This window comes from Neoarius graeffei, chromosome 19, assembly GCF_027579695.1.
Source record: "Neoarius graeffei isolate fNeoGra1 chromosome 19, fNeoGra1.pri, whole genome shotgun sequence".
NCBI lineage: Eukaryota > Metazoa > Chordata > Actinopteri > Siluriformes > Ariidae > Neoarius > Neoarius graeffei.
The window spans coordinates 30,722,070-30,736,737 of NC_083587.1; the positions used below are offsets into that span (position 1 = coordinate 30,722,070).

Consider the following 14,668-nt stretch of genomic DNA (forward strand, 5'->3'; position numbering starts at 1 on the left):
CATGCAAACTCCACACAGAAAGGCCCTCACCGGCCACGGGGCTCGAACCTGGACCTTCTTGCTGTGAGGCGACAGCGCTAACCACTACACCACCGTGCCGTCCGGTTATAACTCAGTCCAAGATAAAATAATTGTTTTTGTTCCAACTCGGCAATTGCCTACCGAATACCGACCTCCCAAAAGCACAGTGTGGCACAGAGATATGTCGCTTAGTGTAGACAGTTAAAATACTGAAAACCAGTGCACAACTGTGCAGATGTGCCTTACAGATTTGTGTAATACAACTATTATAAAGTGTTATCAGGTTATTATGTTTATTATTCCACCTGAACTTTCTTTGGCATGCATGGCTCACTTGTTTGTTTGTTGACTGTACACAGCTGGGTAGGTTACATTTGCAATTCAACGTAAGGAAGTTTGAGGCAATTCTATATTTGCAAACTCTGGAGAAATGGAATGTGTGTACAATAGAGTGCGCCAGATTGCTTTATTTTCACAGAGAAAAGTGAATTTATTTAGATGTCAGTATTACTTTAAAACCGCTTCAATATTGTAAAACACCACAAAGGAACACTGTATTAATATCATAATATTTTTGAAGATGTTTCACCTCTCATCCGAAATCTTTCTTCGATTCTGTCTGACTTGTGGGGAGTTCCAGGTATTTATCCTCTAGTGGACCAAAAGCAACCCTAAGGAGAGTCAGTGAGGTCAGATGGGTCGTTGACCCTCTCAGTCAGATGCTCTGAAGCAGAAAATGGTCCACCCTAAGGACAGAATGCCCAGACACAAACAGGACAAGGCAGTGTACGCAATCCAGTGCAGTGAGAAATGTACAGACCTGTACATTGGGGAAACGAAACAACTGCTTCACAAGTGCACGGTTCAATACAGGAGGGCCAGTTCCTCAGGCCAGGACTTTGCAGTCTATCTTCATCTCAATAACAAAGGACACTTGTTTCAGGACTGCAATGTACGCATTTTAGCCAGAGAACACCGGTGGTTTGAAAGAAGAGTAAAAGAAGCAATCTTATGGCCCTTTTCCACTACCCTTTTTCAGCTCACTTCAGCCCGACACGGCTCGCGTTTCGACTACCTCAGAGCAGCACGACTCAGCTCGCTTCAGCCCTACTCAGCACCCAAAACTCACAGGGTTTTGGAGTAGGGCTGAAGCGAGCCAAACCAAGCCGAGTGGGGCTAGGGGCATGAGGAGACACTCCCCTGTGCACTGATTGGTGGAGTGTCCTCACATGCCCACACACCCCACGAGCACGCTGGGATCTGTAAACACCGTAAACCCGGAAGAAGAAGAAATTACGAATTACGAGAATTTCTGAAGCCTTATGCGCCTCGCCTCATCTATACGCTCTTGCCAGTATCTGTTGGCGTTGTCGGTGACAACAAGCCACAGCACCAAGACCAGCAACACTAACGACTCCATGTCCTCCATGTTTATTGTTTACTATCCGGGTCGTGAGACTACCGCTTAAAAGATCACTGATGTCACTGTTTGCGCCGCCTAACGACATCACGTGACGTCCACCCACTTTCGCTAACTCCACCCAATGTGTCCACCCACTTCCAGCCAGCACGGTTCAGCGCGGTTGTAGTCGAAATGCAACTCCAACAGCCCCACTCAGCTCGACTCAGCCCAACTCAGCACGGCACAGCTCAGCCCAACTCAGCCGCGTTGGTAGTGGAAAAGCGGCATTAGTCAACCTGGAACAACCATCACTGAACAGAGGAGGTGGTCTGAGACGCCACTTATCAGCCACCTACAATGCAGTCCTTGGCACACTTCCCAGAAAACTGAATACACATCCACACCAAGACTCGGCTGACTTCAATAACTCGCATGATGGCAGAGAGAGCCGACGACCCACAGATCACCCTAACTACCGTCTGGGCTGCTCACACCATTCACACTTGGCTTCCATTGACCCTAACAACCTACAGGATAGACTGATGCCCCTTTTCCACCAAATCAGTTCCAGGGCTGGTTCGGGGCCAGTGGTTAGTTTGGAACCGGGTTTTCTGTTTCCACTGACAAAGAACTGGCTCTGGGGCCAGAAAAAACGGTTCCAGGCTAGCACCAGCTCTCTGCTGGGCCAGAGGAAAGAACCGCTTACGTCGGGGGGGGGGGGGGGGGGGGGGGGGGGGGGGTAAGACCAACAACAATAGCAAGACCGCCAAAGCCGACATAACACCGGCTAACGTTAGCTCATAACAAAGGCTAACATAACCATCTCACATTCAGTGTAAGTAAGAGTCAAATCATTATTAGGTTATTACCTGTCTCCTAGAATGTAATCGCCGTCCACTCAAAACCTGTCGATCAACACAAACATATTGGATCTGCCATTTTCTGATCCCAATGAAGCACCGTAAAGCCAGAAGCAGCAGCTTTACAAACGCGAAGTCATCCATTATTGTTGTTGTTGCTGCTGCTTCTTCTCTGTGTTGTTGTTGCTTTGATGTTTGCGCCAAGGTTTATGCAAACGCAGCGACGTAACTGACGTATACAGTGACGTAATGACACGGCTCCCCTTAGCACCCCAAGCTATGGAAAAGCAAACTGGTTCTCAGCTGGCTCGCAAGTTGAACGAGTTGTGAACCAGCACCAGTACTGGCCCCGAACCAGCCCTGGAACTGATTTGGTGGAAAAGGGGTACGAGAGGTTCAATGACCCATGTGACCTCAACAACGCTCCTTAGGGTTGCTTTTGGTCCACCAGAGGATAAATACCTGGAACTCCCCACTAGTCAGACAGAAGACGCCTTTCGGACGAGAGGTGAAACATCTTCAAGAATTTCAAGCAAGTCCAGATGCCTTCTTTTGCACCTATGGTTTACGATGACCTGGATGACTGAGAACCTTCACAGCCATACCATAACATTTCTAAATAAACTGCCATGTGACTGGGCCTGTCTGTATTCCTTTGGTAGTGATGGAAAACGATGTTTAAAAGTCCTGGCTTCAGACACTGTGCACACACTTCCAGTTTCTGGAGATTCCCTGAGCTGCGGCACAGCAAGGTGCCACGGTTCCCATCTGCTCCATCGTGCCACTCTGGTGGTTTTTTTTGACGTTTTTATTACGAAAGGCTTATTATTCGCAATTGCATTGTGGGTGAAAATTATCATAACCATCTCTTTCACAGAGTCATAGGAAAGAGTGAATTTATTTAGGTCTCTGTATTACTTGAAAGCTGATTGGTTGAAAAGGTGTTGATTCATTTTCTACAACAACTCTAATTCAAATCCTATGTTAATATTAATGTATTTATTCCAGTACATTGCTGTTTAACAGAGGAAAATAATTGATCTTGGGAAGTTTATTTAACATTTGGAAGGAGTCTCCAGTGTCAGCGCTTTGTCACAGTCAGTAGGATATGGGTAGCATGATGAGCTGAATTTTTTTTTGTCTTATTAACTTCAAAAGAGGGCGGCACGGTGGTGTAGTGGTTAGCGCTGTCGCCTCACAGCAAGAAGGTCCTGGGTTCGAGCCCCGGGGCCGGCAAGGGCCTTTCTGTGCGGAGTTTGCATGTTCTCCCCGTGTCCGCGTGGGTTTCCTCCGGGTGCTCCGGTTTCCCCCACAGTCCAAAGACATGCAGGTTAGGTTAACTGGTGACTCTAAATTGACCGTAGGTGTGAATGTGAGTGTGAATGGTTGTCTGTGTCTATGTGTCAGCCCTGTGGTGACCTGGCGACTTGTCCAGGGTGTACCCCGCCTTTCGCCCATAGTCAGCTGGGATAGGCTCCAGCTTGCCTGCGACCCTGTAGAAGGATAAAGCGGCTAGAGATAATGAGAGAGAGAGAACTTCAAAAGAGAGAGAAAAAAAAAAAAGGAGTCTGGTAAGGTGATTATTGTTTCTAGTGACTGTAATGTAAGTGATATTATGAACTAACTAACATTAAATAGAACTACAAATGGAAAAAAGGATGACTTGTCATTCATTAATATATTTAAAAATGTAATTAGTAGTAAATTACTGTAGTATAAGAGAAATAGCAGCACTTCCTCAAGTTTATTTGGAAATAAACAACTTTGGGATATTAACCATGCCCATTTTGCCTCAGGGCGTTTTCAAATACAGAAATCAAGATGACACGGAAACCAAAAATATCTGTCATGTGGAAAAAAGTGACGGAGACATGGCCTCAATACCCGTCAATCCCAGTTAAAAAAAATAGATATACATATTATTTACCAGCTGGGAGGTCCGTATCGTGAAATATCGTGACCGAGGTCTTGAAAGTACTGAGCGAGGCCCTCTGGGCCGAGGTCAGTATTCAAGGCCGAGGTCACGGTATTTCACCATACGGACTGACCTTAAGCTGGTAAATAATATATTTTTTCGTTCAGAAAACGAGAGCGCCCGAAAGGGAAACCCGAGCCAAGCCGAGAATGAGGATTTTGAATCCTCATTCACGGCTGTAATGCAAATTGCTTCCTCCTCGGTATACAAGTGCACTTCCATGGCAGGAAAAAAACTACATTTTGCCGCCTATGTAGTCCCCTATTTATACAAATAGGAGTCATTCAGGATTCAGCCACGTTTTTGCTCGGTGTTAGCAACAGTTAGAGGTTTTTAGCTTTCTCCTCAAATGTTTTCTTTTATTTCTTCTTCCTCAGGGTAGTAAAACTCGCTTTAGCTGTGAACACTGTCGTTATCGCTATCCATGCTGTAAAATTAATGCTATTCTCCTGAGAAATGCTGGCAAAAATGTATAAGATTTTTGATAATCTTATAAATAAATCTTATTAAAAAAAAAAGATAAATGTTGACAAAAAAATGCTACTATGTTTGTTGTTGTGAACGAGCGAGTCGCCAGAGGTCTGTAACCAGGGTCCGTACCGTAGGACCCACTCGCCAGCCAGTCAGAGCGCAGGATTTGATGGAAACCAGACCGCAAAAAAAAAATTTATCTTACTCATTAGCCTTACAAGGACAGCACTGCAAAGTTTGTGCACCCTTTTCTGTATGTAAAAACCTGCATGTACGTGCATCAGGATACAAACACATTAATTATTTCACAGATGTTGTTAATTATACGCCGTCTCACCTTCTCCACAGGTAGGAGGGTTTGCAGAAGGCGAATGGTGAAGACAGAAGTCCCCATGTAGGACATGCGGTGGTGAATCAGAGTTGAGTCAGGTTGCTCTGACGATGCCACATGACAGTGATGACACATGATGTCTCCCAGCTTTTCCAGACACACCCGCATCATCTCTCTCTATGGGGGGTGAAAAAAAAAAAAAAACTCAGATGCTAAGTGTATTTATTCAGTTCAAGTTAATGGTGACAGAAAACCAGCAGGGGGCAGCAACACATTTCAAAGTGAGTTTTCGTGGTTGTGAGAACTGTTGTGGAAGATCACATTAAAAATAAATGAAGGAGAGGTTCGAGCCTTGCGGAAAAATCTATTCAGCACTATTTTGGGTGTAGTATGAATCAAGAGGTGCAATATAATACAAAAAAGTTGTCCAAATTAATAGACAAAGCTTTAATATTCATTATTAAGAAGTATAATTTAAGCTAGACATCATCATTTAACATTATCTGTAACTTGCTGCTGTAAAATGAACAAATCTCAAACACTTGCCAGTTCGTTCGCAGTGATGCTGCACTCTTCCCACAGCTCGTGTGGGGACACGATAACCCTCATCAACGCGAGGATATCCGACAGCAGCTCCATCACCTTCTGGAAAACCTTCATCTTCTCTGAAACGTCCACAAGCAGACACAAGAGAGCAGGATGAGTACTCAAAACAGGGAACGAAAATATCCGGAGCTGAAGTATGAGCGCACTCACCTTTCCTGAGGTGCTTAAAAACGAATGAGAAACATCTGGAAGCTCTCAGAGAAAAGTGAGTGAAGACTCTCACCTGTCCTGAGGAGAGGAAGTGTGTGCTGTAGGGTCTCCATGCAAAATCTGGCCATGTTCCACTGCTGTACCTGGAGCTCCAGTGGCTCCTCGCCCTCCGGTTCCAGGTTGGGCCCAGGGGGAAATTCTCTCCGAGAGCTACTGCTGCTGCTGCTGCTGCTGCACACATGGAGTCAAAGAGAATCTGTAATCAGCTACTACAGAGATGGTGTTAAAAATTGCAACTGGATTCGGTATTATTTTTTTGGAAACGAAAAAAAAAATCTTTACAGCTTTGCTTTAAATTATTATTTCACTCGGATTTAATCTTGGAGAAACTGTAACACTCATCCTTGTCACTATTAAATTTTTCTTAAACCAAAATAGAACATTCTGGATTAATAATAATGCTGACGTTTGTAATTTCTAGACCCATAATAATCATATACTGGATTTGTATTCATTTTAGAGTTTTTTATTTTAGCCCAGCTGGAACAGCGCTGCCTAATTCCACTCCTTTTCCATAAAAAAAAAACTCCATGACAAACTTCAACTGCGTTGTAGCATCAAACTAGAGAAATGCTCCCGTTAGACTGCATAAAAGAACACAATAGTAAAATGATTCATTAGGAACCTGGTAGAGGCGGCATCACCGTCCTGTCCGTCCCCTCGGACTCGCATACCAGGGCGTCCTAGAACAGACGGGCGAGGGGACAAATCTTCCGGGGTTGAACCCCCTGACCTCTGGGTCCCTCTGACCTCCTGAGGATGCGATGTCGAGGAGTTCTGAGAGGGTGGCTCTATAAGGAACAGAGAGATAAATTCTGTCGAATTCAGAAAGCAGTTATTTTGTAATTATCCTTCACTTGAACAAGCAGAAATGTGTCCCCTGCTAGGAATTATTTAAGTTTGAATACTTGACAGAGCATACGAGTAAAAACCAGTGTAAGTAAACCTACTATATCTACTGGAATCGCTCCCTAGTACAAGTATTCGTGACAAAAACTTAATAGCAGTCAGGCAAGAAAAAATGCACTAACATGGGAGAAAACAGTTGCAGAGTTGCAGAGATATGTGCGCTAAGTCAGGTGTGATATACCATGCTTAGCTGAGCAGAAGCTGGGATCTCTGTGGAAACGCAGCCGACTTCTCAGGTTTGCACAGAGCTGCTGAAGGCAGGCCAAAGCGTGGAGAGCCAACGAGCTGGAATCATTCTCTGAGCTCACACTGAGAAGCTGCACCAGATTCTGGAGAGAGAAGAAAGCAAAAAATAAAAAATGTCCAGTAGTAATAAACAAAGCCAGCCAATATTCGAGCAGCTCCTCTCAGGGAATAACTAGATACCCCTGCTGCAGTGTTCGATGGCATTTACAGTAGTCCTATTTAAAAATGGCAAGCGAAAAGCCATCATATTGGATTCTGAGCCAACAGGTACAGCTGCTATCTAGGGGAGGCTCCCGCACCCGCCAGTCAGTCCATCACTACAAAGGCGTGGCTCCCACGCCCGCCAGTCAGTCCCTCACTGCGGAGATGTGGCTCCCGCGCCCGCCAGTCAGTCCCTCACTGCGGAGATGTGGCTCCCGCGCCCTCCAGTCAGTCACTCACTGCGGAGATGTGGCTCCCGCGCCCGCCAGTCAGTCCCTCACTGCGGAGATGTGGCTCCCGCGCCCGCCAGTCAGTCCCTCACTGCGGAGATGTGGCTCCCGCGCCCGCCAGTCAGTCCCTCACTGCGGAGATGTGGCTCCCGCGCCCGCCAGTCAGTCCCTCACTGCGGAGATGTGGCTCCCGCGCCCGCCAGTCAGTCCCTCACTGCGGAGATGTGGCTCCCGCGCCCGCCAGTCAGTCCCTCACTGCGGAGATGTGGCTCCCGCGCCCGCCAGTCAGTCCCTCACTGCGGAGATGTGGCTCCCGCGCCCTCCAGTTAGTCAGTCACTGCGGAGATGTGGCTCCCGCGCCCGCCAGTCAGTCAGTCCCTCACTGCGGAGATGTGGCTCCCGCGCCCACCAGTCAGTCCCTCACTGCGGAGATGTGGCTCCCACGCCCTCCAGTCAGTCAGTCACTGCGGAGATGTGGCTCCCGCGCCCGCCAGTCAGTCAGTCACTCACTGCGGAGATGTGGCTCCCGCGCCCTCCAGTCAGTCAGTCACTGCGGAGATGTGGCTCCCGCGCCCGCCAGTCAGTCAGTCACTGCGGAGATGTGGCTCCCACACCCTCCAGTCAGTCAGTCACTGCGGAGATGTGGCTCCCGCGCCCGCCAGTCAGTCACTCACTGTGGAGATGTGGCTCCCGCGCCCTCCAGTCAGTCACTCACTGCGGAGATGTGGCTCCCGCGCCCTCCAGTCAGTCACTCACTGTGGAGATGTGGCTCCCGCGCCCACCAGTCAGTCACTCACTGCGGAGATGTGGCTCCCGCGCCCACCAGTCAGTCACTCACTGCGGAGGTGAGGCTTTCGCACCCACCAGTCAGTCCCTCACTGCGGAGATGTGGCTCCCGCGCCCGCCAGTCAGTCAGTCCCTCACTGCGGAGATGTGGCTCCCGCGCCCGCCAGTCAGTCAGTCCCTCACTGCGGAGATGTGGCTCCCGCGCCCGCCAGTCAGTCAGTCCCTCACTGCGGAGATGTGGCTCCCGCGCCCGCCAGTCAGTCCCTCACTGCGGAGATGTGGCTCCCGCGCCCGCCAGTCAGTCACTCACTGCGGAGATGTGGCTCCCGCGCCCGCCAGTCAGTCACTCACTGCGGAGATGTGGCTCCCGCGCCCGCCAGTCAGTCACTCACTGCGGAGATGTTGCTCCTGCGCCCGCCAGTCAGTCAGTCACTCACTACGGAGGCGAGGCTTTCGCGCCCACCAGTCAGTCACTCACTGCAGAGATGTGGCTCCCGCGCCCGCCAGTCAGTCACTCACTGCAGAGGCGTGCCTTCCGCACCCGCCAGTCAGTCCATCACTGTGGAGGCGAGGCTCCCGCGCCCGCCAGTCACTCACTCACTGCGGAGGCGTGGCTCCAGCGCCTGCCAGTCCTACTAAAGGAGGGTTGGTCTCTGTAAAATGTCGTTCCAGTGAAGGAGGTCTGGCATGTTAGCAAAAGCGAAGGACTGCTCACTGTGAATGTCAGTAGCAGTTAGGGGCCATGGGTACTGTACAAGTCAGCCTGAATGAAGAAAACATAGCTTAGAAACATCAGCCTCAGTGAAGCAGGTGCTTCCACTGTACGTGTCACCCCCAGTGAAGGGGGCATGGCCAATGTACCAGTTAGTCCCAGTGAGGTAAGCAAGGGCTCTGTACGTGTCAGTCTCAGTGAAAGAGGTGTGGCCTATGTGGAAAAAGTCAGAACCGATGGAAGTTGCATGGAAATCAGCCCAAGTAAAGATGGCATGGATTAGTTATTCCCAGTGAGGGAAGCATGGCCTCTGTATTGGTCAGTCTCAGCAAAAGAGGCTTGGCTTCTCTGCTTGGTAGTCCCAGAGGAGGATGTGTGGTCTGCTTGGCAGTTCACCCAAGTAAAGGAAGTGTGGGACAAGTGGAATTCAGTTCAAGTAAAGAAGAAGGCGTGGTCTCTACATCTATCAGTCCTAGTGAAGGTGGTGTGGCTGGATGCATGCCAGGCGGTGTGCCCTCTGTACCAGTCAGTTCAGTGACGAAGGCATGGCTTCTGTGGACATCTGTCAAGCAAAGGAGGTATGACAGGGGTGATAGCGTTGCGGCGCGCCGCGCCGGATTTCCGGCGTGCCGTGGCTGGGGGAAAAAAAAAAAAATCTAGTTCGCCCATTGTCCTGTGTCATTCTGAGATGCGCAGATAGACAGTAAAGGGAATTCGGAATTCCCTTTACTGTCTATCTGCGCATCTCAGAATGACACAGGACAATGGGCGAACTAGATTTTTTTTTTTTTCCCCAGCCACGGCGCGCCGGAAATCCGGCGCGGCGCCGGAACGCTATCACCCCTGGGTATGATCTCTATGCATGTCAGTTCGAAAGAGGTGTGGCCCATGTATCTGACTATGGTAATGAAAGAGGTGTGGCTGTCGTCTCAGGAGGCATAATCTCTGTAGCTTCCAGTACCAGGAGAGAAAGCATGCCCTTCGTACCAATCAGTCTCCAATAGAGGAGGCTTGGTCATTTTGCACGTTAAGCCCTGTAAGGAAGGTGTGGCCTCTGTACCCCTAAGTTCCAGTAAATATTTCATCTCATCTCATTATCTCTAGCCGCTTTATCCTGTTCTGCAGGGTCGCAGGCAACCTGGAGCCTATCCCAGCTGACTACGGGCGAAAGGCGGGGTACACCCTGGACAAGTCGCCAGGTCATCACAGGGCTGACGCATAGACACAGACAACCATTCACACTCACATTCACACCTACGGTCAATTTAGAGTCACCAGTTAACCTAACCTGCATGTCTTTGGACTGTGGGGGGAAACCGGAGCACCCGGAGGAAACCCACGCGTACACGGGGAGAACATGCAAACTCCGCACAGAAAGGCCCTCGCCGGCCACGGGGCTCGAACCCGGACCTTCTTGCTGTGAGGCAACAGCGCTAACCACTACACCACCGTGCCGCCAGTAAATATTTGCATTTTATTTAAAATATTATGTAATGACAACAACCTACTTGCACTATACTCGGTCGCTGCAGGAAGATTTCTGCTGGAAAGTCCTGCATGATGACGTCTCGCAGAAGTTCGCAGGTGGTCCGCACCAAGTCTGGCTTATTGCTTCTCAAAGAGCTGTACATTAAACAAGGAAGCGGTCAGACAGTTCAAACATGATCCTGGAATGTTTTAATAAGTGGGAGATGGTTTATTCTAGACAGTGAGACGGTAATAATGAGCCGAGAGCACACACACCTTTCATTTGATGATAATATGTGTCTGTCAGTTGCAGTCAAAGACAACCAAGGAAAAACTGAAAACGTCAAGCACCTCACAGAGGTGTTCACTGCAAAGCACAAGACAGACAGACAGAGCACTTAAAAAAAAAAAAAAGCAGATATTATAAACACTTTGAATATTGTTTCAGAATTTTTACTTCCAGTAGACACACTTTGAGTCAGGAACATAAGATGGGGAATGCTCTTATACGAAAATAATTAACGAGGTTATGGGAGGTGGCTCAACATGAAGTGGAGTTTGTTACCATCCCAACAATGATTATTTTCCAACACATCCTGAAGTGGTTTTTTCATCGTTCATCCAATTTCTTTATTAATTAAAACATCATATTTTATCTATTAAGAGTTGTGCAGGGCTCAACATTAACATTTTAACCCACTTGTCCTGCAAGATTTTTCACTTGTCCTGATCATAACCTTTTTTATTATGATGTATTTACTAGTTCAGTGAAAGTGGTGGTCATACCTGTGTGCAATGGACTTTCAGTCCCGTGTGCTCTGAACAGCGCGCGCCTCTAACGACAAGCACTTGCCCTGGATTAAGCGCAATCAGCGCACGCATAAAAGGACGCTGCACAATACTGCGTTGTTCATCACCATTACCGAGCTGTTGTTATTGTGTTGTCTTCCTGGTTAATGGTTCTCGTTTCCATGTTTTTGTTTCCGATCTTGTTCTGCCCAGTTTAGTCTGTTTGTGCCTCGCTCGACCCTTTTTGCCTGTTTATTGATTCAGCCTGCTGTTTTGGACTGTATGCCCGTTTGTTTCTTTTATAACAAAGACACTCTTCCTGCAAATACATCTGTCACCAATCAACCTGTACTCACTGACAGTGATTAACAAAGTTTATCAAAAAGCAGGTATAGTTATGATAAATCAATCAACACACTTTAATGATTCATAACTTTTCAATAAACTTAAACTTTAACAACAAACAAAAATTCTCCAAAGCCTCATTATGGCACGTGTGTTGTTAAAACCCAGGAGTTGACTGCAGTTTTAAGAGTTAGACTCACCTAAATTCAAAGCTTCTGGAGGAAATAAAAGTTAAATCATGATTAATCCAGTAAAACCTGAAGTATAAATTTATTTAAAGGAACGAAACCGGAAGAAGAAAAGTCGGACATGATAAGGGGGACAGAATCACATTGTGAATGAAAACAAACCGTGAGTGAGTTCGGCACTGGCATAAAATTCCCCTGAAATATTTCACGATAACGTGTTAATGTGGACCATACAAAAGAAAAATACAATAAAAATGATTTTGAATGAAATTAAGATTCACCACAGATATTTATTTTATTGAAGTATTTGATCGCTATTTCTCTGATTTTGGTGAATTTAGAGTCTATGAATCTATAATTAGATATTACAATGTGGCTATTTTTACACACACCTGCTGGACTCGGCTTCCCCGAAATTTCATAAACAATAACATGGCCGGATCACTGAGGGGACTGAACTAGTTTTGTTGGAACTTTATTGATGTAACTCTTGAATAATTACTATAAAAATGGTGATTTTCAACAATCCCTAAAAGATATAAAAGCATAAAGTATCATTACTATATTGTGTAAAGCGGTTATATGGAATACTTTGTTGAGTAATTTTCTCTCGTCTGTAAACCAAATTAGATCAGCCTATACATATAAAATGTGACAAAATATATGGACTACTTATACTATTTATGTAAACTGCTTTTTACTATTATTTAACTCATTTTTTTTAATATTCAATCGCTACTTTAACAAGTCTTCAAGGAGCTTGGCCTCATCATGTAGCCTGGGCAGCTCGCCAGCTCATATAAATAATCTGCACATGAACAAATGACACGGTCAAACTCACCTCAACATGTCTTTTACCATCATTTATCCTGCCATGGGCAATGCTAAAGTCACTGCTACAAACAGTACAGGGTGCAACACCATCATTATTTTACCCTTCTTAGGCAAGGGGACGCTTTTGTGTAGTCTGAGGTGAAGTGGGTTTTGTATTTTGGTTTTTTGGGGCACTCTGCCATGACAGTCCTAGATACACTGAACTGATGTACACTCGGTCTGGGAGAGAAGGCATAAAGCCCACCCAAAGAGAACATTGATTGGTCTACTTGAAGGAGATACGCAGTGCCATGGCCTCACTTTCGTTTATAAAATATAAACCTTGAGACCTCAAGAATGGCACAGGAATAGTTTTAAGCATTAACAATAAATATAATATAGTAATTTTTACGATTAAAGTGATATAGGTAGCGGTCTGAGTGAATGACCTTGACGTCCATAACATCACAGCAGGAAGTCTGTCGGTCTCATCGCCATTTCCGCTATACTAAAACACAGAGCTGATTGCAACTCCGATCCTCCATTTTGAGCTAATTTATCGCCATGCCACATAGAGGTGTTGCTGGCGGGTGCAGCAACATGACAGAAGGTGGATTTACGTTGCATTCATGGCCCAAGAATGTTCAAACTGCAAAGATTTGTACGCGTTTTGCGAGAAGTTCATGGGCACATTGGGCGCCTATGAAGTGGTCTCTCCTCTGCTCTGCACATTTTACTGAAGACTCGTACGAGACCTCTGATGTTGAGGAGCGTTGGCTATAAGCCCGTATTGAAAGAGGGTGCGGTACCAACAATTAAAGAAAAAGAAAACAAGGAAAGGAAAGTACTTATTTTATTTTTTAAGGATAGAGAGTTCAGTTGCACCAGTCCTCCCGGAGTGAGCCGAGGGTTGTTGGTAAAACCCGGGACGGAACGAGACATATCGCTCGGACAGTGACCTCCCCACAGTTGTTGCTAAAACCGGTGACATCCTGTTCCGTCCCAGGTTTTAGTAATTGCCTGAGCTGAGCAGTAATGGTGGAGTACTCAGTATGGAGAAAATGGAGAATGAGTAGAGCAGCCATCTGATTTCTCTGCTGGATATTGCTGCCATCTCGCCCTTACGTGGAAGAAGTGAATGAACGGAGAACTGAACGAACAACTGAAAGTCAGATTGTTTTGAAACAATCAGCCGCAAGATCGGCCTTCAAGAAGCGAGAACACAGACGGGTAAGCTCTGACTCTCATTTGGATACAAAACAACAAAAACGACACTCGTTGTTTACCTGCATTTAGATTAATCCATGTAACTTGTATTGTGTGTTTAAGTTACCGGTATAAGATTATTTAATTTGCTTCAGAATGTGATTGTCTCAGTTCATCTGATTATTTAATTCGCCTTTTACGTTTTATCAGTGAAAATGCATGCATGTACATGTATGTTGCATAAGTTATAACACCTATCCTGTTTTAATGAGAGTCAACCCACAATCAGTGAAGTCAAATCAGTCTTAGTTGAGCGAGTCAGTAACGGTATTTCTTACTTTCACCATAAATTTTTATTTATATGGCTTTGGTCTATAGCTGTAAAAGGCCTCGGCCTTAAAACCGGTTCTCGCTGTGACGTCACGCACTCAGGGCTGGCTGGCTCAGCGGGGCAGCTCGAACGCCAACTTTGCAGTCGATTTTAACTCTCAAAAATATATTTTTTTATTCCCATTTATGCAGCATACAAGAGTCAAGGATGGAGACACTATCCACTCAGGAATTTATTTAAAAATAAAGGTTCTGCGTATCTGCTTTAACAAGACAAACCAATCAGGATGTGCTCTCTCTCAGTTCAAGAAAGAAGATGTAAAAGCCCACCCACAGAGAACACTGATTGGTCTACTTAACAAGACAGACCAATCAGGATGCGCTTGGGTTTTCTCTCTCTCTCTCTCTGGGAGAAAAGACATAAAGCCCGTCCACACAGAAAACTGACTGGTCTACTTAGCAAGACAAAGCAATTGGCACGTGCCCGCACTCTCTCTGAGGAAGCCGCTATCAATATACGAGAGACTCCTGAAACTTCTACTTGCCCCATTGGACAAGCGGATGCGGATT

At 46.4% G+C, this 14,668-nt stretch overlaps 1 protein-coding gene across 3 annotated transcripts in view; it reads right to left on the minus strand.

The window, feature by feature from the left end:
* The window catches only part of rttn (rotatin), a 185,607-nt gene that overhangs the window by 148,611 nt on the left and 22,328 nt on the right, over window positions 1-14,668 (minus strand). For 2 of the 3 annotated variants that reach the window (XM_060899988.1, XM_060899986.1), the window contains exons 5-11: window positions 10,704-10,794; window positions 10,469-10,583; window positions 6,967-7,114; window positions 6,502-6,667; window positions 5,890-6,047; window positions 5,607-5,725; window positions 5,067-5,237 (exon numbers count right to left, since the gene is read on the minus strand). In XM_060899988.1, the coding sequence (XP_060755971.1) occupies window positions 5,067-5,237; window positions 5,607-5,725; window positions 5,890-6,047; window positions 6,502-6,667; window positions 6,967-7,114; window positions 10,469-10,583; window positions 10,704-10,794 (968 nt within the window). The remainder of the gene's footprint in view (window positions 1-5,066; window positions 5,238-5,606; window positions 5,726-5,889; window positions 6,048-6,501; window positions 6,668-6,966; window positions 7,115-10,468; window positions 10,584-10,703; window positions 10,795-14,668) is intronic. The other variant, XM_060899987.1, reaches the window with a different exon arrangement.